General features: G+C 37.7%; 2 protein-coding genes across 2 annotated transcripts in view; one reads left to right on the forward strand and one right to left on the reverse strand.

Moving 5' to 3' along the window:
* Positions 1-3,123, reverse strand: part of LOC105176759 (probable serine/threonine-protein kinase abkC) — a 4,009-nt gene extending 886 nt beyond the window's left edge. The window contains exons 1-3 of the mRNA XM_011099661.2: positions 2,813-3,123; positions 1,036-2,353; positions 391-660 (exon numbers count right to left, since the gene is read on the reverse strand). Coding sequence (XP_011097963.1) covers positions 391-660; positions 1,036-2,353; positions 2,813-2,826 — 1,602 coding nt within the window. The 5' untranslated portion in view covers positions 2,827-3,123. The remainder of the gene's footprint in view (positions 1-390; positions 661-1,035; positions 2,354-2,812) is intronic.
* On the forward strand, positions 10,214-11,490 carry LOC110013115. The gene is made up of 2 exons (XM_020698832.1): positions 10,214-10,554; positions 10,764-11,490. Exons 1-2 carry the CDS (start codon positions 10,214-10,216, stop codon positions 11,488-11,490), a joined length of 1,068 nt encoding a protein of 355 aa, XP_020554491.1.

Genomic DNA, 23,323 nt, shown 5'->3' on the forward strand with positions numbered 1-23,323 from the left:
GAAGTCATCAATCAGAATAAAGAGAATAGTAAATATTAAGCAGAAATGTAGTGCAAGTGTAGGACTATAGTGTGTGCTTAAACTTTGAAGCTCAATCAGATCATCAAAATTCAAATAAAATGCAAAAGCTAATATATTATATCTCCTTGTTATAGTTGCAAAACATGTCCTCATATGTCTTCAACCTTTGTTGATCCTCACTTGAAATAAGCACTGACCCACTTACATCGCTGTATAGGACCAAAAGACTCAGGTATTGATTTATAATTTTCCATAAAAGCAGTGAGACTCTACAGAAGGACAACTAAGAAACTTCAGGATGTCTCTTACTTAAGAAACAGCATGTTTCTTTTCATATATAAAAAGTAAAGCACACGTCCAGAGACACACCTTGATGAATGCCTCTGGATATGGGCAGTTCTGTTTGCTAGATAATCTCAGAGTGCATTCAGCAGCAGTGCGACCATCACGAAGTGCCACAGCCTTGAAAAACTCCAATAGGTTGTCTCGATCCTTCTTAGAAAGTTCAGCCGTCATGCCTACGTCAAGGAAAATGACGTGAGGCCTTGACTTAAACAGAGATTTTCCTGATCTTTTGCTCCGTAATTCTCTAACAAGAATGTTTCCAGGATGCATGTCTGCATGAATGAAATTGTCCACCTAAAATAGAAAGAGTTAAGTGCTATCAACCGAGTAATTTAGTTCAGGTTTGTGCACAATGTTGCATAGTATTGTCTAATCCAAGTGCAACAAAAGTACAAAGACAACTCAAACAGTGCTCCATAATGTGGGGTGCAATGTAAACTCATCTAGAACATATCATAACACAGTAGGAAAGCTATACAGTAGCTTTTATAGACTAATCTGATAATGACCTTTGTCATTACATGGGCCAGATTGGAGTATTACTCTTGAGTAATAGGTGCTGGTACCATTTATCAATTGCATATTCTGATATGTGATTAAGCAACATGAGTGCTCTTTAGATTGTCAAATCAACAAGAAGTGGATTCTGGCATAATCCAAAAATTTTACCAAGAGCATCTTTAGGAGAGCATGAGTTCCAATATGAGCAAGTCCTGTTTTAATGTGTTCATGTCCTTCGAGCTTGTCAACATAATGCAGGATACTTTCTCCATGCTCATAAGTTTCCACCAGAACAGCTGGATGTACCAAAGGGTATAAAGGTTTTGGAAATGAGACATCTTTCCAGTGGCGGAAATTGTAGATAAACCGACTCAAATTAGCTGCCTCCCTTGCAAGATCGACTTGAGACATCATGAAAACAGCAAACTGTTGTATGCTTTCATCCAGTCTTAACCACTTCAATGTAGGGACGAATTTTGAAATTTTCGCAAATAAATTAATTAATAGAAAATCTCTTCGGATTGCTTCACCAACACCAGGATGTCTGACTTTTACAGCAACAAGCATAGGCTTAATGTGCTGTTGAGAATATCTGAATCTCAAAGTAGCTCGATGAACTTGAGCTACACTGCCAGATGCCACAGGTTCCTCTTCAAACTTATCAAAAATTTCAGTCAGCCGGCGGCCGAATGCCTTCTCTACTGTGCTTTTTGTATATGCAAAGCTATGTGCTGGTGCTTTAGTGTGAAGTTCAGAAAGCTCATTGCATAGATCATTTGGGAACAGATCAGGCCTTGCTGCAGCCCACTGGCCCCATTTGATAAATGCTGGACCAGCCTTTTCCAATGTTTGGCGGACAATGCGAAGCCATGACCTCCTGAACTCAATGCCAAGGCAATCAGCAAACGGAGCCATCACTATGCAAGGAGAAAACAGAATTACTAAATGAATGGCCCTCAGAACAAGTATCAGCCCCTCTAAAAGAGAAAAGATAAGTGAAGCCATATAAACATGCCCATCTTGTGCATGCATGTAGAGAGTATCTTTTATGGGTAGGTATTCTGCATGTGCCAAACTTCTTTGGCTCCATGCCAACTCTCCAATAATGAAGGCCAGAATCCCAGGTGTTAGTAGGTGTGACCGAGACAAAGCGAGGCTCACTGCACATGCTATCCTACTTATGGGCGGCAAAATTGGTCCATTATAGGAATATATTTCGAAAAGCTTTCTCCATGCAATTTGGGCACGATATGAAAGTCCATAACTTGTATATGACGAGTGGATACTTTTACACCCTTTACTCTTTTGAAATATCTCCTTAACTTCACGTAATATGTGTGAAGAAAACCCTCCACATCGGACATTGCAGTGTGAGTAGAATCTGCTTCTGTGACAGAGTCCAATAGGAGCTGATTTCCGACAATGATTTATCTCGAGACTCCAAGTCCTCACATTCGGGTAAAGGGATTGTGCAACCCTCCTAACACTGTCAGTAGTAGAAATCAGCACTTTTTGCAAGATCCAATAAATGAAATCAAAAGCATATCTCGTTCACATTTCAAACGCCAATCATAATTACGTTGAAAGAGCATCTTTAAAATGAATGGTGGCAGAATCTGAATCTGCGAGGAATCAATTAATCATTAAAATTTTGATTACAAAATAAACTCAAGTTCATAATTAGCACAACAGTCTTCTAAAACCTTCTCAACTGAAATTAGCTCTAGGAAATCACAGTCTAAGAGAAGGTCAGTCACTGAACCAGCTTCCTTCAGCTCATGTGTAGAAATCACAATGCTTAACATTTTTGTTTTCCATGCTTCAGTAATTGATACTAAGCTCCGGTAATAAGCAAGTAATCAATAAAGAAGACTGGATCAACACTCTGTATTCTGCAATCGTAACAAACTACATAGAAGAAGAGCAAAGACATTACAGGAGTTACCTTGAAATGGCCATGGGAATCAGGTGCAGTCCGGTGAATACTGCGCCGAAGACGAGACAAACTGGCAAGCATTTTCTCTTCAGTACGAGTAATTCGTCGTCAAAGGAAAAGTCCCGGGGACTCTACGCATCGTCGACGGCCGATTCCGGTCACTATGTCGCAAACTCAGGCGGCTGAAAGCTGAGACCGGAGTAAAGGAGCTCTTAGTTGCGGGTTTACCTTTTACCGTAGATTGAGGGTTACTTATATGGATGGATCCGAGTCCCGAGAAAATGTCATGGATAGCAGACTCGGATCCAAACCGGACCTCAGTTGTAGATTGAGGGTTACTTACTTATATGGATGGATCCGAGTTCTGAGACAATGTTTCGATCATTGGTAGCACACCCGGATCCAAACCCGACCGAATTGCAACGAGCTTATGCTTGTTCCAACTCCCCAGACAGCTTGGTTTTATCTTATTAAATTAGTACACGTGGCTCATTTAAGTGAGCATATAACAATTAATTTTAAATTTAGAAAAATATGAGAAACTATTCAAAAACAAAAAAAAAAAAGAAAAAAAAAAGACAGAGAACAACAAGGAATTGTGGAAGTTGAATAAGGTTGTAAATTATTCCAACTAGTCGAATATATTATTGTTAAAAATTATTATCAAGTTTAAAAAAATTACTTTTGAATTTGGTTTGAATTGATTTAATCGAATTCAAACGAATTTTAAATGGATCAAACATAAATCGAGTTCGAATAATTTAATATTTTAAATATATTTCATTATTTTTACACTAGTTGAATTATATTTATTATTTTTAGATAGAGATATATTATATTTATGGGTTAATCACAATTAGCCCCTTTTAAAAATATAAAATTACACTTTTCCTCATAAAAGTTTCAAAATTATATTTACAATACCTCGGAGAATTTACTGTTTACACCTGACCTCCTTTTATTAGTGTTTTAACAAAAATATTGACGTTAGCAAAATTGTATAAATTTTCAAGTTTATCTCTTATTTAACATTTTCATGTAATAATTTTATACTTATAAAAATATAATGATGTTAACCTCACACCACATATATATATATATATATATTATATTTATCCCTTTATATGTATAAAAATATACATAAAACGTGAAATGGGATGCAAAATTAAAAAACTCATGCCTTGTTTTTTTTGTTAACGTCATCATTTTTCGTTCAAATCCTAATGAAAGTATAAAGAAAGAATTTTTAAAGAGTGTGTGAGTGTAATTTTAAAATTTATTTAGAAAAAAATATAATTTTATATTTTTAGGATGAATCTAAGTATAATTAATCTAATAATTATTGATTATTCATAAATCATTCCAAATAAATGATTCATTAAAAACCTGACTCCATGCCCAAGTCCTTAATTCAGAATCTCAACAATCTATCACACCATAATCGTAAGGTCCAACTTCGACCATATAAATATATATATTTTGAGGTTAAATATATTTTTCATCAAGAACGGATCTAAAATTTAAAGTCTTGGAGGGGTTGAGTTGAAATTACCAGCAAAAAAAAATTATCAATAACTTTTAATTTTAATTTACAAATAATTTTAAATTATAATTAAAATTTATTATAAACAAAAGAGATCAGTGACTTCAAGTCATATTTAAGCAACATCGGAATCGCAACATAATCCATAGAGCAATCTTTTAGGGATTGTTGGTAGTTTTATAAGAAGAATTAGTAAATAATTTATAATTTGATTAGTTGATTTAACAACTATTTTTTAATTATTAATAATTTGCTAAAATTACTTACATTAACAAAAAAATAGAGAATAAAAATTCTTATTTACATTCGATTGACGTATTACTGACTTATTGCACATCAAATAAATTTTCTTATGACTAAAGTTACACATTCACAAGTTAATGCATGTGAGAAGGTATATTTTTACTATTACAAAGATAGTTTAGGCGATAGTAATACGATCGATTAACCCTACAACTCGGAAGAGGGGTTGCTGGAAAAATTAGAATCGACATTTATCGTTAATAAATGGTTGCAGAGAATGTGAAAGTGTTGGGAGACTTACCCAGAAGATTGTGGTCGACGTTGTACCTTTGATCCACTCTGCCAAACGCCTGTCTTCGCCTGAAAATGTCCAACGGAAGAAATCAGAATTGCTGAAAAGAGGGAAAAGTCGAACTAGGGATGAGGGTAGGCAAGGTGGAATTTCAAATTCAATGGTACAAGAAGGTAATTTCACGGTTAAATGATCAAATTTAATATGAGATCGTAAACAAGATTTCGCGGATATATTGTGGATTGTGTATGCCGTAGTAAACATATGTGTAGCGTGTCCCATTTCAAACAATCCACTCGGTTCTCCCAAATCAATCCCAAGTAGGGATATGTTGACCCATCAAGTAAACACGCCCTTATATGATATTTGAATGAGTTTGCAAGTTTTTTTTTCTTTATTATATTTTACAACATATTTGAAAGCTTATAATCTATTATAATATATTTGGTATTTTTTTAATTAGTTATTGTTGTACGCCATCCCTAAGAATATATAGAAAAAAAATTGTATGAGATGAAGCTAAAAATATAAAATGAAAAGAAACAATCATATTGTCAGGAGATGAGAATAAAGAATTCCCTGAAAAGAAAAAAAAGTGTAGTGAGATGTAAGAGAAAAAATAAATTATAATTGTGAGTTTGTTAAAAATATAAAAATTTTGAGAAAATAATTATGAAAAAAAGTAAGGTGAGAGAGAAGCGTTAAGTAGTGGACTAAGAAAATGAGATAATTAAAAAAATATTGAAATTAATTTTGTAACCATTTTTTAAGTAAAGAAATAAATTAAAGGATAAACTTGAATATTCAAAATTTAGTATGACAAAAAAAATTCTTTTATAATAGTATAGATTAATTTTACGAGCTTGAAAAATAAGATATTTTTAGAAAGTAGTGAATACTAGGTTTGGCTATAACTAATTATATCAAATTTTATTTTGAAGACTAGTCGTTATGGCACGTCGTTCCTGCGTCCATATAATAAATAATTTTTTATCATTTAAAATATATTATACATAATAGTAAAATATAATAAACCAACATAAATATCACATTTCAACAAATATATAAATAAATAAATAATTTTAACTTAAATATATTGTCAACAAAAAAAATTGATTATGCAAGTATCACAAATCGTTGTTTGTGAATGAAAAAAAATATTTCTTTTATTATATTAGTATAGATGTATAAATAAAAAGAAGAGAATTTGAGTAGGAGTACAAATATAAGGGATATTTTTGGTAAATTTTAAAAATTAATATTATATTGTAGTTAACAGTCATTTATAAGTAAAAATGAGATTTTCTTCTTATAAAGTATAAATAATGTAAAAACTAAAAAAAAATATAAAATAAAATAGGATGTCCTATGAATTTTGAAAGTCTGTAAAAATTAATCTATCAATAACACATATTTATTTATATATATATAAATCTATAGAAATCTCCAGAACATATTTGAAAAATCAAACATTAACGGAAACAAATAGCAACGGTAATAAATTAACAACGGTACTAATGGCCGCCGGCTTCAAGTTCCTGAATACGCGCTCCTCCGTCGTCTCCTGGAAACCGGTAGTCTCTCTTTCCATATACACATCCACAAACGCTTGAAATATGTCGCGGCCAAACTGATAAACCCTAATCCTAATTGCAGACGCGCAAGTTGCCACAACCTGTAGCGGATTGCGTAGAGAGGACTGGTCAGGGATTGCACTCGGGCGACATTTCGACCGTTAGGATTTTCTACCAGCGGCTCCTCGCGTCGGCCGTTACTTCATTTTCCAATCGAATGTTATTCGCGCGTCAATTGAAAATGCTCTGAAGGAGACTCCTCTCTGCACCACGCTGTCCAAAGATGGATACAGCGTTAGGACTATTGAGCACTTGCTGTCCGCTTTGAAGGCCTCTGGTGTTGATAATTGCCGCATCGAGATTCAGGGATCTGGAGAATGTGATCGTTGTGTTGAGGTGATTTCCAGTTTTGATTAGTAATGAATTTGATGATTTAGTCAAAACTATCAGTATCCCATTATACTTGGTTTATACTTTTGGTTGGATTCCATTTTCCATTTATTCACTAGAAAACTCCATTCAAATTTTTAGTTGTCTACTGATTTGGTTGTGAACTTACATGAAATAGGTTGGATCCACGGCTTAGGATTTCTGAATCATGAGAATTTTGTAGTAAGGTTATAGTATGTAGAATGATTGCTAAAGATTTGGAGAGAGGTGGACAGGAAAGATATTGAATCATTGCATGTGAATGGAAGTATGATGCCGACGAGTGCTTCTGAATCCACAAGACTTAGTTGAAGTCAAAACTAGAATTCTGAAGAGAAAGCTCATGATCCATTATTTCTACTACCATTCTTCTTCTGGCAGAAATGAAATAGCCTGGTTAATGGAGCAGGGGTCATACTTTGGTTTATCCTGGAAAGTGCTAATAAATTCCCTTGACTTTTAAACACAAGGGAAAGCCAGGAGACAAAAATGCCTATAATCAACTTACTAGAAACAGTGACTAAATGAATCACCATGTTACCTTTCTCTCTAGATAAAACGCGCCCTGTTTGTTTTTTGTTCTGTTGTACGCTTGAGCCTAGACAGCCTTTAAGGGCTGCATATCTGAAATGTGTCCTGAGGGGGAAGGCAGTTGCATATGAGGTTTGAGAATTTGGAATTAGGATGCTAGTGATATGAAAAAGGATGGTAGGTTGGGAATGGTTTGGCTTCACTTTTCTTTTTTAGAAGAAATATAATTAATTTATTTATGATGTTTCTGATTTGACTGACTTTATTTATTGATCCTCGCTAAGATAACGTGGAAGTGGTATTTTACTCTTCATTGGCAAAGATAATCTGATAGAATAAATCAGTCTGTTCATGCTAATTTGCATCTTCAATGAAGTACTTGAGGATATTGTTGTACAAAAAGAAAGATGGCACTTGGACAGCCAAGAATCTCAGCTTTTTGAGTAATAGGACTTCAAATATTGTTGCTGAAATAGGACTTAAGAGAATGTTAGGAACTGGAACTCTTGAAAATTGCCCTTATTCAGTTAGGATTTCTGAATCATGAGAATTTTGTAGTAAGGTTATAGTATGTAGAATGATTGCTAAAGATTTGGAGAGAGGTGGACAGGAAAGATATTGAATCATTGCATGTGAATGGAAGTATGATGCCGACGAGTGCTTCTGAATCCACAAGACTTAGTTGAAGTCAAAACTAGAATTCTGAAGAGAAAGCTCATGATCCATTATTTCTACTACCATTCTTCTTCTGGCAGAAATGAAATAGCCTGGTTAATGGAGCAGGGGTCATACTTTGGTTTATCCTGGAAAGTGCTAATAAATTCCCTTGACTTTTAAACACAAGGGAAAGCCAGGAGACAAAAATGCCTATAATCAACTTACTAGAAACAGTGACTAAATGAATCACCATGTTACCTTTCTCTCTAGATAAAACGCGCCCTGTTTGTTTTTTGTTCTGTTGTACGCTTGAGCCTAGACAGCCTTTAAGGGCTGCATATCTGAAATGTGTCCTGAGGGGGAAGGCAGTTGCATATGAGGTTTGAGAATTTGGAATTAGGATGCTAGTGATATGAAAAAGGATGGTAGGTTGGGAATGGTTTGGCTTCACTTTTCTTTTTTAGAAGAAATATAATTAATTTATTTATGATGTTTCTGATTTGACTGACTTTATTTATTGATCCTCGCTAAGATAACGTGGAAGTGGTATTTTACTCTTCATTGGCAAAGATAATCTGATAGAATAAATCAGTCTGTTCATGCTAATTTGCATCTTCAATGAAGTACTTGAGGATATTGTTGTACAAAAAGAAAGATGGCACTTGGACAGCCAAGAATCTCAGCTTTTTGAGTAATAGGACTTCAAATATTGTTGCTGAAATAGGACTTAAGAGAATGTTAGGAACTGGAACTCTTGAAAATTGCCCTTATTCAGTTAGGATTTCTGAATCATGAGAATTTTTGTAGTAGTATGTAGAATGATTGCTAAAGATTTGGAGAGAGGTGGACAGGAAAGATATTGAATCATTGCTTGTGAATCAGGGTGTCATAATAATCTTATGTGAAATGACAAAAATACCCTTTCATTAAGGGGCATTAGAGTCCTTTCAGCACAGGATTCGCGCGTTTTGCAACGGGGTCGCGCTCGACCCGACCCGGCTCGAACAGCCATCTCGAAGACCCGGACAATCAGAACCGTCCGACCAGGACGAGAGAGCCAGTAGGATAAGGCCACATGGCCCAGTCAACAGTGTCCAGCTGCGCTCTATAAATAGGCCCCGAAACGCAGTTATTAAGGTAACTGTTGCGCATTTATTGAGATCGAAGTTTGAGATGGCATATATTTCTTTCGATCAACCTAACTTGAGCGTCGGAGGGTCATTGTCGGGGACGTACCCAACGAGCTCACGGTTCGTGTTTCATTCTCATGGAACCCAAAATCTGGTCTAGGAAGAATTAGTCATCTGTGCTGAGATTGTTTCACGAGATCGCTTACTTCGACCCTGGCGTCGTCTGTGGGAACGTCTGAGAATTTCTTATAGCTATGGAAGGTTCATCGAGGAGAAATGCCGGAGAAGAAGAGACGTCGAGGAAAGGAGCAATTATTCAAATCACAAAGGACGAGCTCCAGAAAATGATAGAGGAAGCTAGTCGAAACGATATTGTGGAGTATGAGAGAAAAATTGCGACTCCATTGGTCAAAGAAACTGCGAGGAAGCAGAGTTATTTGAAGATGTGGAACCACCAAGAGAGTCGAGGGTGCAAGGCGAACAGGAGCATCGCAGCAAGCGACCAACATCATCCGATGCTGGCTCCAGCAGTCATGTTCGCGCGAAGAGAAGGGAGCCCATAATATCGCGGGCCGAGGTCGAGAGTGTGGGAAAGCAGATAAACAGCTTGAACAAACAGATTGATGAGCTGAAAAAACGAGGAGAGATAGTGTCCCAAAACAAGAATTCCCCCTTCTGTAATGACATTCTGGTCCAAACAGTTGAGCCGGGTTTCAGAGTACCCGATTTGCGGAGATATGATGGAATGAAGGATCCGCAGGAACACGTGGTAGCATTCGAAATGGTGCTGAATTTATATGGGCAGCCAGCCCCTATCATGGCAAAAATGTTCGCGACCACGCTCACAGGGAAAGCTCAAGGATGGTTCACGAATTTGCCCTGAGGGAGCATCGAATCCTATGATCAGCTAGTGCAGAAGTTCAACTTTCACTTCGTGAGTAAGGAGAAGCAAAAAAGGTCGGCGACTCGTTCAATAACCGCCAGAGGGAAGACGAAACTTTGAACAACTTCATGGGAAGGTTCAACAATGAGACATTGGAGGTGCAGGAGTTGAGGATTGATATGATAGTGAGCATCCTCATCCATGGACTGCGAAAGGGTCCTTTTACGTCTGCTCTAGCACGCGACCCGTCCAGTGACGTCGAGCAGTTAATGGCACTAGCCCAGAAATACATAGACGAGGAGGAGCTGAATGCGATGAAAGACTCGAGCGAAGAGAGCGCGAGCATGTCAGGCGACCGCATGATGGCAGAGAAGGGGGTGGTGGCAAGCAAAAACAAGAAAAACAAAAGGAGCCGAAATACCAGCCCAAATACCATAACTATACTCCACTGGCCATGTCGCGAGAGAAGGCATTGATGATGGTTGAGAATGCAGATGTCCTGAAGTGGCCAAGGCACACTAGGTACACCCCTTCTAAAAGATTTTCTAACAAATATTGCAGATTCCATCGAGAGAGGGGACACAACACTGAAGAGTGCTTCCAGCTGAAGGATGAGGTCGATAGGCTGGTTAGACAGGGATACTTTCGGGATTGAGTCCCTCCAAATTGCAAAATCAGTGGGGAAGTAAGAAGAAGTCGATCGAGGAGTAGAGACCGAAACCCCTGCCCTTCGAAAACGGATAGGGTCCCAACTGGAGGGAGCAATGCACCAACCAAAGGAGTGTTATACACGATAGCGGGAGGATCGAGCGTCGGAGATTCAGGTCGAACACGGAAAAGGTGCGCTCGCACTGTAGGATCGAGCAGGGAAAGGGAGTTTGTGCTGAAGGTGGAAGACGAAGAAGCCATTTCATTCGATAGCTCAGATAGGCTGGATATTGCGAACTTCATGAACGACCCGATGGTCGTCAAGCTGGACATTGTGAACTTCGCTGTCCACAAAGTGCTGATCGACAGTCGTAGCTCAACAGACATCATTTTCAAGAGTGTAGTTGATAAGATGGGTCTAGAGAACGCACGACTCGAACCCGTAAAAACCCCGCTGGTTGGTATTGGAGGAAGTGAAGTATCTTCACTGGGGACGATCGAGCTGCCTGTGTCCATGGGAGAAGAGCCGAAGAGAAAGACCTTGATGGTCAAATTTCTGGTAGTTGATACCCCATTTACCTACAATGTTATCTTAGGTAGGCTGGGGCTGAACTCATTCCGAGCGGTCATTTCCACTTATCATATGAAGATGAAGTTCCCCATGGAATACGAGATCGGGGAGGTATTGTGCGATCAGAAAGAGGCTCGAAAATGCTACAACTTATCATTGAAAGGGGAGCTCGGGCTGAAGAAGTAGAAGACGAAGGAGGATGCTAAACCCTGACCATACGAGGCAGAACATTTAAAACCCAATGAGGAATACAAGTCGGTGCAGCTCGTCCCCGAGGAACCTGGTAACCGAATAGGGTCCAACATCTTCGATGGAGAAATGACCATGATCGAATTTCTGAGGAGAAATGCTGACATGTTTGCGTGGAGCCCATCGGACTTCACGGGAATTGATCCAGAGGTCATTGTGCACCGATTGAATGTCGACCCGATGGCTCGACCGATACAATAGAGAAAGAGGTCGTTTGGCTGTGATAAAAACGAAGTCATCAGACAAGAGGTCGAAAAATTGCTTAAAGTCGGGTATGTATCCAAGGTCCAATATATTGATTGGCTTTCTAACGTAGTGCTCGTCCCCAAATCCTCCGGGAAATGGCGCATGTGCGTTGATTTTACAGACCTAAATAAAGCCTGCCCAAAGGATCCATACCCGCTACCCCAGATCGATGTGATGGTGGACTCAACAGCGGGGTTCGAAATCTTCTCGATGATGGATGCTTATCAAGGATATCATCAAATTCGCATGGTTGAGGAGGACAGGGACAAAACCTCGTTTGTCACTGAGAAGGGGATCTACTGCTACAACATGATGCCGTTCGGACTGAAGAATGCGGGCGCGACGTACTAATGATTGGTCAATAAGATGTTCGGTGACTTGCTGGGAAAGACCATTGAGGTATATGTCGATGATATATTGGTCAAGAGTAAGAGGTCGCAGGACCATCTCAAGGACCTCGCACAAGCTTTCAGCATAACGAGAGCGTATGGCATGAAATTGAATCCTGACAAGTGCACTTTCGGAGTCGAAGGAGGAAACTTTTTGGGATACATGGTTAGCGAACGGGGAATAGAGGCAAACCTAGAAAAAATCCAGGCTATTATGAATCTGCGATCTCCAGTCTCGATCAAAGAGGTGCAGAAGCTCACGGGCAAGATCGCGTCGCTAAGCAGGTTTATATCCCGATCGGCAGATAGGAGTCTACCTTTCTTCAAGGTCCTGAGAAAATCGAAAAGCTTCGCATGGACCCCGAAATGCGACCAGGCACTATAGGAGCTGAAGGAATACCTCACGAAACCCCCCCTCCTAGTGAACCCAAAAGAAGGGGAGACACTAGTATTTTAAAATGCAGTTAGCTCAGTATTGGTAAGGGAAGAAGAAAACAATCAAACCCGGTCTACTACGTCAGCAAGATGCTTCAGGGTGCGGAGTCCAGATATTCAAAGATGGAGAAGCAGGCTCTTTCTTTAGTAGTAACGGCTCGAAAACTGCGATCTTACTTCCAGTCGCATAAAGTGGTCGTACTAAAAAACCACCCCCTCAAACACGTGATGTCGTGACCCGAAGCCTCAGGAAGATTGATCAAATGGGCGGTCGAATTGGGGCAGTACGAAAGCGTAGGTGCTTGCAGATTTCGTAATGGAGTTGACCAGTGACCAAAAAGAACCTGAAACAGCCGAACAGCCTTACTTGAAATGGATGCTACATGTAGATGGATCCTCCAATGCCAATAATGGAGGAGCAGACATACTAACCCAAGGGCCAAAGGGTGTAGAGATCGAAGTTGCAGCTCGCTTATCTTTCCCAGTGACCAACAACGAAGCGGAGTATGAAGCACTCATACTGGGTTTAGAGCTCGCACATGAAGTCGGCGCCCGAGATCTGGAGGTCTTCACGGATTCTCAATTGATTGCCCTACAGATCGAAGGAACATACGAGACGAGGGAGAGGACGATGACATCGTATAAGGAAATCGTTCAGCGATTAATGGGCAAATTTGAGAAATGTTCTGTTTTGCAGGTGCCTAGGGCTAAAAATGACAAGGCGGACGCCTTATCCAAATTCAGAGCCGCAATGGATGGAATCAGGGATCGTAAGATCACGGCCCTAATACGCGAGCGGTCAGCTCTTTCGAACAGAGCAGAGGTGCAGGTGGTCTCAGAAACTGGGTCATGGAAGGACGAAATTGTGAAGTATCTTGATGACGGTATCCTACCCGACGACCCCATTGTTGCGAAAAGGGTCAAGTTTCGAGCTACCCGGTGCACCTTACTAGCCGGCCAACTCTATAAACAAACAGTAGATGGGACTCTTTTGAAATGTTTAGACGAGGAAAGAGCCCTTTACGTGATGCGAAAAATCCACAAAGGGAGTTGCGGAAACCACTCAGGCGCGAGATCACTGGCCCAAAAAATCACGCGACAAGGATACTTCTGGCTCACCTTGATCAAAAATTCCAAGGACCTAGTGAGGAAATGCGAAAGCTGCAAAAATATGCATCCCTGATACACCAACATGCGACCCCAATGGAGCCGATCAGAATAGCATGCCCGTTCGACCAGTGGGGAATTGACATTGTCGGACCTTTTCCACCCGCCCAAGCTCAGAAGAAATTTATCATTGTGGCGGTCGAATACTTCTCCAAGTGGGTCGAAGCGGAGGTAGTGGCCAAGATATCCGAAAAAGAAGTCATCAACTTCATTTGAAAAAACATCATCTGCAGGTTTAGGATACTTAGAATATTGATATCTGACAGTGACACCCAGTTTCAGGGGAGAAGGATTACGGAATGGTGCAAGGAACTGAAGATTGCGCAGCACTTTACAGCGGTCGCAAACCCTCAAGCGAACGGACAGACCGAGGTGACTAACAAGACGATCTTGCAGCACTTGAAGATGCGCCTTGAAAATAAAGGATCGTGGGTCGACGAGCTGCCCGGTGTGTTCTGGTGCCTATGAAAGGCCGTCGACCACGAAGGGATCGAATTCCGAAGCCTGTGAAAGGCCACCAATTATGTAAAGGTTAGGGAGATTGCATCTTGTACATAGATATAGTCATTACTGCATATGTCAATGCTTGAAGAAACTTGTAAAAACTGCATTTCTCCGGAAGCAATTTATAAAACTGTGTACATTTTTATGCTTACATTTGCCTTTATTTTTATCCACTATCAAAATCTTCAAAGTATTAAATGCGAACCGAAAAAAATGTGTCCAACTTATGCGATCTGAAAAAGACGCACCCAATCAAACGCGAACTGAAAAAGACGTGTCCAACTTATGCGATCTGAAAATGACGCACCCAATCAAACGCGAACTGAAAAAGACGCGTCCAACTTATGCGATCTAAAAAAGACGCACCCAATCAAACGCGAACTGAAAAAGAGGCATCCAATAATGTGATCTGAAAAAGACGCATCTTTCTTGCCAACTAATATAGAGGCATCCAATGCGATATGAAAAAGACGCACCCAATCAAACGCGAACTGAAAAAGACGCGTCCAACTAATGCCAACTGAAAAAGAGGCATTCGATAATGCGATCTGAAAAAGACGCATTCTTCTTGCCAACTGAAAAAGGGGCATTCAATAATGCGATCTGAAAAAGACACATCCTTCTTGCCAACTGAAAAGGAGGCATCCAATAATACGATCTGAAAAAGACATGCCTTCTTGCCAACTGGAGAAGAGGAATCTTATTACGCGAACTGAAATGCATTCAGCATAAGCGACATAAAAAGAGATGCAGTTATCAAATAAAAGCCTTAAAAGGAGATAGAAGGAAGCAAATACGTGAGCTGACAAAAAATAATTCTATTGATGGTGTCGTTTACACAGTTGCATCGCAAAAATATGCTCACGGGGTCAACTTCCCAGATTTACAAGTCAAATTACTAAAAGTATCAAAGGGAAGAAGGGGTCATACAAAAAGACAAAATCCTATTACAAAAAGGGAGATCGGGTAGCATCAATCCTCATCCTCATCCTCTAGCTCTTTCCTCAGGGCCGCAAACTCATCGTCCTTGAGATCGGGCTCAGCAGGATAGGGTTGAAGGTCGCCATCAAGAGTAATGTCCAACCGACTGCGGTCAAATGACTCCTGGAATCTGCAAAGTTTTTCAATTTGGGCTTCACAAGTCTTGTAGCCTTTGACAAATGAGTCAGCTGATTTGATCTCCCGGTAGTCGTGAAGGTGTTCGTCTTCAGAAAGTCACGGACAACAGCCATTCGAGAGCCAACCAGAAGTTTGTGATGTTCCTCCAGGGTAATGCGATCAGACTGGCCTTCCTCAAAGCCCAGCTTGTGGCCTACGGCCAGTCCAGCCTCCCGACCGGCCTCGAATCCTTTCTTCCTACCTTCAGATAGAGCAACATCCCTCTCGGATATGGCGATCTCCTTCTCCTTCCTGACGACATCGAGCTCGCCCTCTAAGTTCTTGATTTTCTCAGCGAGGACCATCATGTCATCCGCGTGCCTGAGATCCGCCTTATCTTTCTCCGCCAGTTGAGCTTGGAGCTCTTTCACCTTCCTATCGGTCAGTATGTAATTTTTGCGATAGGACATGCATTTCAGAGAGAGGCTCCGGAGAAAAGTTAAGCCCTACAAAGTAGTGCGAAGTTATTCGGGTTCGAACATTAGAGCCAACTAAAGAATAAATGATTACCTGTAGCATGGCGTGGGCCCCATATTCCTCGATCCGAACAGGATTGTTCGTCACCAGGGAACTTTGGTCGCGAAGGGAGGTTAAAGAGTTATACAGATCGAAGGTTTCCCCCCTGCTTCCGAGAAAAGCACTGTGCTAGAAGAACAATCTCACTTCAGAGGTTCAGATGGATGCGACTGAGGACCCCTTATAGCTTCCCTGGTCTCCTCCCAGTGCGAAGCGAACTGCTCCAACCTCAAAAACCTATCTCGCTCGTCCGCCTGGCTGCACTTATCCGCAACTTCCTTGGCCATCCTGCTCAAAGTCTCAGGCCGATGGGGAGTGGATTTTGAAGAACCAGAAGGTGCCACCAGTCATTTTTCCTTCGGTTCTTTCTCCTTCGGACTCGCTCCCTGCCCCTGCTTTTGCGAGGCCCGCTTCCTCTTCTTTGATTTCTTGCCGCTGTCACGATCCGGCTTCCCGGATTCACCTCCCTGATCTCCGCTCGCATTGTCCAAGTTCAGCTCTAGATCGCTAGAGTTATATCCATAGAGAGGTTGGAGGGAGTTTCTTCGCTATCCACTTGGATGAGCTGATGTTTAGCGGGGCTCGAGGGCTCGCGAAGGAACAGGTGCAGGAGGAAGGTCTTTAGAGGGCGCGACTTGTTTCCCCTTGGCTTTGGCCTTGGCTTTAGCCACTTTATTCTCCGTAATGCCTTCAGTCATAAGGCATTACGGGAACTCATGATGATGCTACCTGCAAGAAAAATCGAGGCGTGTAAGCGAGTTCGAACAGAACGACAGGAAAGCATCGCTAGAAGAGAAAATCACCTAAAGACTCTTCGATGTGGAGGGACGCTGGAGAGAGCCCCGATAGTTGCAAAACCTTCTCATTGAGAAGCTTCTTGGGGTCGTATTTATAAGCCGTTAGGCTATTTATCTGATCACCCTCCAGCCCCCCTCCACTTGTTTTCGGGACAGGTTTATATTTGGTCCATTCGTTTTTCAAAGGCCAGACACCTCTAGGAGGTCGAATAAAAATAAAGCGATCTAACCAGACCCCTACATTCAACTTCAGGGTGCTCAGGTATCCACAGTCGGGCTTGGCAGAAAGATAAAAGAAACCTCTATCACCGGATCGTTTCGAAGTAGTGAAAGAGTACAGACTCCAAAAATTATCAAAACTGGGTTCTATACCTAAGTATTGCATTATTACAACAAAAAGGACAATATGAGAAATAGAATTGGGGGAAAGTTGCATAGGGCACAACCCCAGTTTATTCAAAATCAAGGCTACAGGGGGAACCAAAGGAAATCGAAGGCCAGCATTGAGGTGTTTGATAGAAAAAGCACTGAAACCCTCAGGAGGACGGTGCATTCGATCGAAGGTAGCAGGAATAACGATGTCATATTCGGGGGGTATGTAATATTTCTCCCTAATTTTAAGAAAAGGTGTCCTAACACTACTGACTACGGGTTCCCAAGGGTTTCTAGCCAACCTATCCTGGAATTTCGTTAGAGTAGAAAGACCGGTTTGCTCATCATTAATTTTGGAAATAGGAAACTTTTTGTTCCTTTTTGGGGAGGTAGAGAAAGAACGGTGAGCAGACCTAGACGCAGACCCAGATGTAGACCCAGAAGGGGTCGCAGAAGACCCAGAGCCAGAGCTCGACCCAGAATTCGAACTAGAGCTGGAAGACATCGTACCTTAGAATAGGATTGCCCTGGAAGCTGCAGGTCGAATGCGAACTCTTGGTTATCGCTGGTCGCGGAATATCTGTATGAGGAGCAGGAATAAATGTTTGAATGGTGGAGGTATTTATAAACGGACCTCTCTAGAGATGCGCGCCACAGATCAGCCCACAGGATGTTGCCACGTGTCCACCTGGGCAGTGGATCAAGCGACGCGACCGCTCGACTTCTTCAAAGGCAACGACTTTGCACTTTGAAAAAGTGGGGGAATAATGATGGGTGTCATAATAATATTCTGTGAAATGACAAAAATACCTTTCATTAAGGGCATTAGAGTCCTTTCAGCACAGGATCCACGCCTTTTGCAACGGTCGGGTCGCGCCCGACCCGACCCGGCTCGAACAGCCATCTCGAAGACCCGGACAATCAGAATCGACCGATCAGGACGAGAGCCAGTAGAATAAGGCCACGTTGCCCAAGTCAACAGTGTCCAGCTGCGCTCTATAAATAGACACCGAAACGCCGTTGTTAAGGTAACTGCTGCACATTTATTGAGATCGAACTTTGAGATAGCATATATTTCTCTTGATCAACCTAACTTGAGCGTCGGAGGGTTATTGTCGGGGACGTACCCGACGAGCTCACGGTTTGTGTTTCATTCTCAGGGAACCCAAAATCTGGTCTAGGAAGAGTTAGTCATCTGTGCTGAGATCGTTTCACTAGATCGCTTACTTCGACCCAGATCACTATTCAAAGACAGACAGAGACAAAAAGGAATTGTGGAAGTTGAATAAGGTTGTAAATTATTCCAACGAGTCGAATATATTATTGTTAAAAATTATTATTGAGTTTAAAAGATTACTTTTGAATTTGGTTTGAATTCATCAAAATCAATTTTAAATGGATCAAACATGAATCGACTTAGAATAATTTAATATTTTAAATATATTTCATTATTTTTACACTAATTGAATTATATTTATTATTTTTAGATAGAGATATATTATATTTATGGGTTAATTATGTAGGTATTTTTGTTGAATTGGTGGTGGAAACCACAGATTTGTAACAACAGCATCAATTGACTTCCTTCTTCAATGCTCTTCAATTTCATTTGCTATTTGAAATTTCATTAAACCTGCATTTGAATTGGGTCAAGTCTTATAAGACGAGATGCTAGCAGTGCATCCCTGGAGACGCCCAACTAAGTGAATGTCATTGTTTGATCGCAACTAAGGAATTGAGTTATTCCTAAAAACATTCATGAAAAGGATCAGGACACATGACATAAGTGTCAACCCTAACGATCAACACAAAGCTGGTGGCTTATTGTTACTGACAGACGTTGTCACACTCACATGCTTAAATTCAAGGTTTAGTTCCATTTGACCTGGTGATAATTGAAGTCAAATAACTTAGACGGTGGTTCAAACCGGAAGGTACCATTGTTGAAAGCAAGTCATGGAAACGTCGTTTTGATTGCTTGAAATCAATTATTTTTCCAACAAATTATAATTTGTCCCCTTTAAAAATATAAAATTACATGTTTTCTTATAAAACTTTCAAAATTATATTTACAATACTCGGAGAATTTACTGTTTACACCTGACCTCCTTTTATTAGTGTTTTTAACAAAAATATTGACGTTAGCAAAATTGTATAAATTTTCAAGTTTATTCCTTATTTAACATTTTCATGTAATAATTTTATAACTTTTATAATGTTAACCACACACCACATTTATATATATATATATATATATTATATTTATCCCTTTATATGTATAAAAATATACATAAAATGTAAAATGGGGTGCAAAATTAAAAAACTTAAGCCTTTTTTTTTTTTGCTAACGTCATCATTTTTAGTTCAAATCCTAACGAAAGTGTAAAGAAATAACTTTTAAAGAGTGTCTAAGTGTAATTTTAAATTTTTTTTAGAAAAAAGTATAATTTTATATTTTTAGGATGAATCTAAGTATAATTAATCTAATAATTATTGATTATTCATAAATCATTCCAAATAAATGATTCATTAAAAACCTGACTCCATGCCCAAGTCCTTAATTCAGAATCTCAACAATCTATAAGGTCCAACTTCGACCATATAAATATATATATTTTGAGGTTAAATATATTTTTCATCAAGAACGGATCTAAAGTTTAAAGTCTTGGAGGGGTTGAGTTGAAATTACCAGCAAAAAAAAATTATTAATAACTTTTAATTTTAATTTACAAATAATTTTAAATTATAATTAAAATTTATTATAAACAAAAGAGATTAGTGACTTCAAGTCATATTTAAGCAACATCGGAATCGCAACATAATCCATAGAGCAATCTTTTAGGGATTGTTGGTAGTTTTATGAGAAGAAATAGTAAATAATTTATAATTTGATTAGTTGAACATGAATTTTGTAAGTTTGTCTATATCAATTGTTGAAGCCATATAAGTAAACATTTGATAAATTTTATTAAATTATTGTATTCCGCAATAAGCTATATTGACCCGATCAACTATTTTATTCCATACAAAAATGTAATGGTCAATTAGAGACAGTGAATATTCAAGGTGTACAACGGGTTGGGTCGATTCGATCTAAGACCAGCCCACTACTGTTCATGATCGGTTTGGAAGTGGTCCTGAATCTCTAAGTGGGTCCTAATTGGATCAATTTTTAAATTTTGGCCCAGCTCATGGACTGGCTTGGGCTAGGCCTACATTAAATCCGAATGTGCTTATTTTATTATTTTTTTTATAATATTGAGGTATTTTTATAAACAATTACTGAAATTTATGATTGACTTATGAAATAAATAAATAAATCACACGTACATTTATATATAGAAAAATAATGGTAAAGAACATATAATGAAGTTAAATAATAATTTGATTAACAAGCTTACATGAACTTAAATGATAATAAATACAAAAATAACTTAAAATAAAATTTTTAAAAAAATAAAGAGTATTAATGAATTAAAATAGTAAAAATTTAATAATTGAACAATAAAGATAAAAATTAGAGGTGGTGTGTAAAGATATTATTATAGGTTAAGGGGGTTAAATGTAATTATACCAATACTTATTATAAACCATTGGTCCATACGCAATTGGTGTGTATGCAAAAGAGGATTAGAATTCACTGAATATTTATATAAGTACTAGCCACTGTGCCACACAATACTTGTGTGCATATAATCAAATAAATATAACACAAATTTTAAAAAGAAAAACCATATATGATTAAAAGGGGAGCAAAATCAATTAACATTTGTAAAGATGCAATAAACATAATAGTATATTGACGGTTAAAAAATAATGTGGACAATTTATATTAGTAAAATTATTTAAGAGTATCACTGGTATTTTAAAATTTGATATTTCAGTGTCACAAATAATAAATTGTGAATGAGAAGTGATTTTTTTTTCTATACTAGTATAGATATACATTAATCAGATGTAATAAATACAAACTTTGATTTATATATTTATATATATATATCATACTATGATTTTCTTTCAAAATTAAATAAATGAATATAATAATTATCATAGATTCAATGCAATATGTCATAAATAGCATTGTGATATGTATGGACAGTACAATTGAGAGAGATAGAGGGGGAGAGAATATATATATATATATATATATATATATATACATATGAAAAAAGGAAATAAAAAGAGAGAAAAATTCAATTGTAATTACTTTTTATATAATGGTAATTTAATTTCTACACACAAGGTGCAGTGTGGTAATTACTTTTACACCTGAATTTTAATAATATAATACTATTTTTTAAATATTTTATTAAAAAACTCATAATCTCACTCAAATATCTTCTAAACTGAGTATTTGATCAAACGAGTGATAGGATAAATCTGATTAAAGTATAATAAAAAAGTTCAAAAATAATTATAAAATATTTACTTTGTGGGATTAATTCTGTAAGTGAGCTGATAACTCCTCTCACCTTATGAGATGGCTTTAGCAATATAAACGACTATAAAAAAATTACATATAGTATTTCTGAATTTTGCCTTGATTTAACAACTATTTTTTTAATTATTCATAATTTACTAAAATTACTTACATTAACAAAAAAATAGAGAATAAAAATTTATATTTATACTCGATTGACGTATTACTGACTCAAATAAATTTTTTTGTGACTAAAGTTACACATTCACAAGTTAATGCATGTAGGGAGGTATATTTTTACTATTACAAAGATAGTTTAGGCGACAGTAATACGATCGATTAACCCTACAACTTGGAAGAGGGGTTGCTGGAAAAATTAGAATCGACATTTATCGTTAATAAATGGTTGCAGAGAATGTGAAAGTGTTGGGAGACTTACCCAAAGATTGTGGTCGACGTTGTACCTTTGATCCACTCTGCCAAACGCCTGTCTTCGCCTGAAAATGTCCAACGGAAGAAATCAGAATTGCTGAAAAGAGGGAAAAGTCGAACTAGGGATGAGGGTAGGCAAGGTGGAATTTCAAATTCAATGGTACAAGAAGGTAATTTCACGGTTAAATGATCAATTTAATATGAGATCGTAAACAAGATTTCGCGGATATATTGTGGATTGTGTATACCGTAGTAAACATATGTGTAGCGTGTCCCATTTCGGATAATCCACTCGGTTCTCCCAAATCATTCCCAAGTAGGGATATGTTGACCCATCAAGTAAACACGCCCTTATATGATATTTGAATGAGTTTGCAAGTTTTTTTTTCTTTATAATATTTTACAACATATTTGAAAGCTTATAATCTATTATAATATATTTGGTATTTTTTTAATTAGTTATAGTTGTACGCCATCCCCAAGAATATATAGAAAAAAAATTGTATGAGATGAAGCTAAAAAAATAAAATGAAAAGAAACAAACATATTGTCAGGAGATGAGAATAAAGAATTCCCTGAAAAGAAAAAAAAGTGTGGTGAGATGTAAGAGAAAAAATAAATTATAATTGTGAGTTTGTTAAAAATATAAAAATTTTGAGAAAATAATTATGAAAAAAAGTAAGGTGAGAGAGAAGCGCTAAGTAGTGGACTAAGAAAATGAGATAATTAAAAAAATATTGAAATTAATTTTGTAACCATTTTTATGTAAAGAAATAAATTAAAGGATAAACTTGAATATTCAAAATTTAGTATGATAAAAAAAATTCTTTTTATAATAGTATAGATTAATTTTACGAGCTTGAAAAATAAAATATTTTTAGAAAGTAGTGAATAGTAGGTTTGGCTATAACTAATTATATCATTATTTTATTTTGAAGACTAGCCGTTATGGCACGTCGTTCCTGCGTCCATATAATAAATAATTTTTTATTATTTAAAATATATTATACATAATAGTAAAATATAATAAACCAACATAAATATCACATTTCAACAAATATATAAATAAATAAATAATTTTAACTTAAATATATTGTCAACAAAAAAATTGATTATGCAAGTATCACAAATCGTTGTTTGTGAATGAAAAAAAATATTTCTTTTATTATATTAGTATAGATGTATAAATAAAAAGAAGAGAATTTGAGTAGGAGTACAAATATAAGGGATATTTTTGGTAAATTTTAAAAATTAATATTGTAATTTAATTAACAGTCATTTATAAGTAAAAATGAGATTTTCTTCTTATAAAGTATAAATAATGTAAAAACTAA

This window comes from Sesamum indicum, linkage group LG14, assembly GCF_000512975.1.
Source record: "Sesamum indicum cultivar Zhongzhi No. 13 linkage group LG14, S_indicum_v1.0, whole genome shotgun sequence".
NCBI classification, from domain to species: domain Eukaryota; kingdom Viridiplantae; phylum Streptophyta; class Magnoliopsida; order Lamiales; family Pedaliaceae; genus Sesamum; species Sesamum indicum.

Bases quoted from the DNA above. Each gene is read 5' to 3' on its own strand.
- LOC110013115 (XM_020698832.1), top strand. From the start codon at position 10,214: ATGGGAAGGTTCAACAATGAGACATTGGAGGTGCAGGAGTTGAGGATT. The intron at 10,555-10,763 runs GCATTGATGATG...TTGCAAAATCAG, and splicing joins TGGCCATGTCGCGAGAGAAG to TGGGGAAGTAAGAAGAAGTC.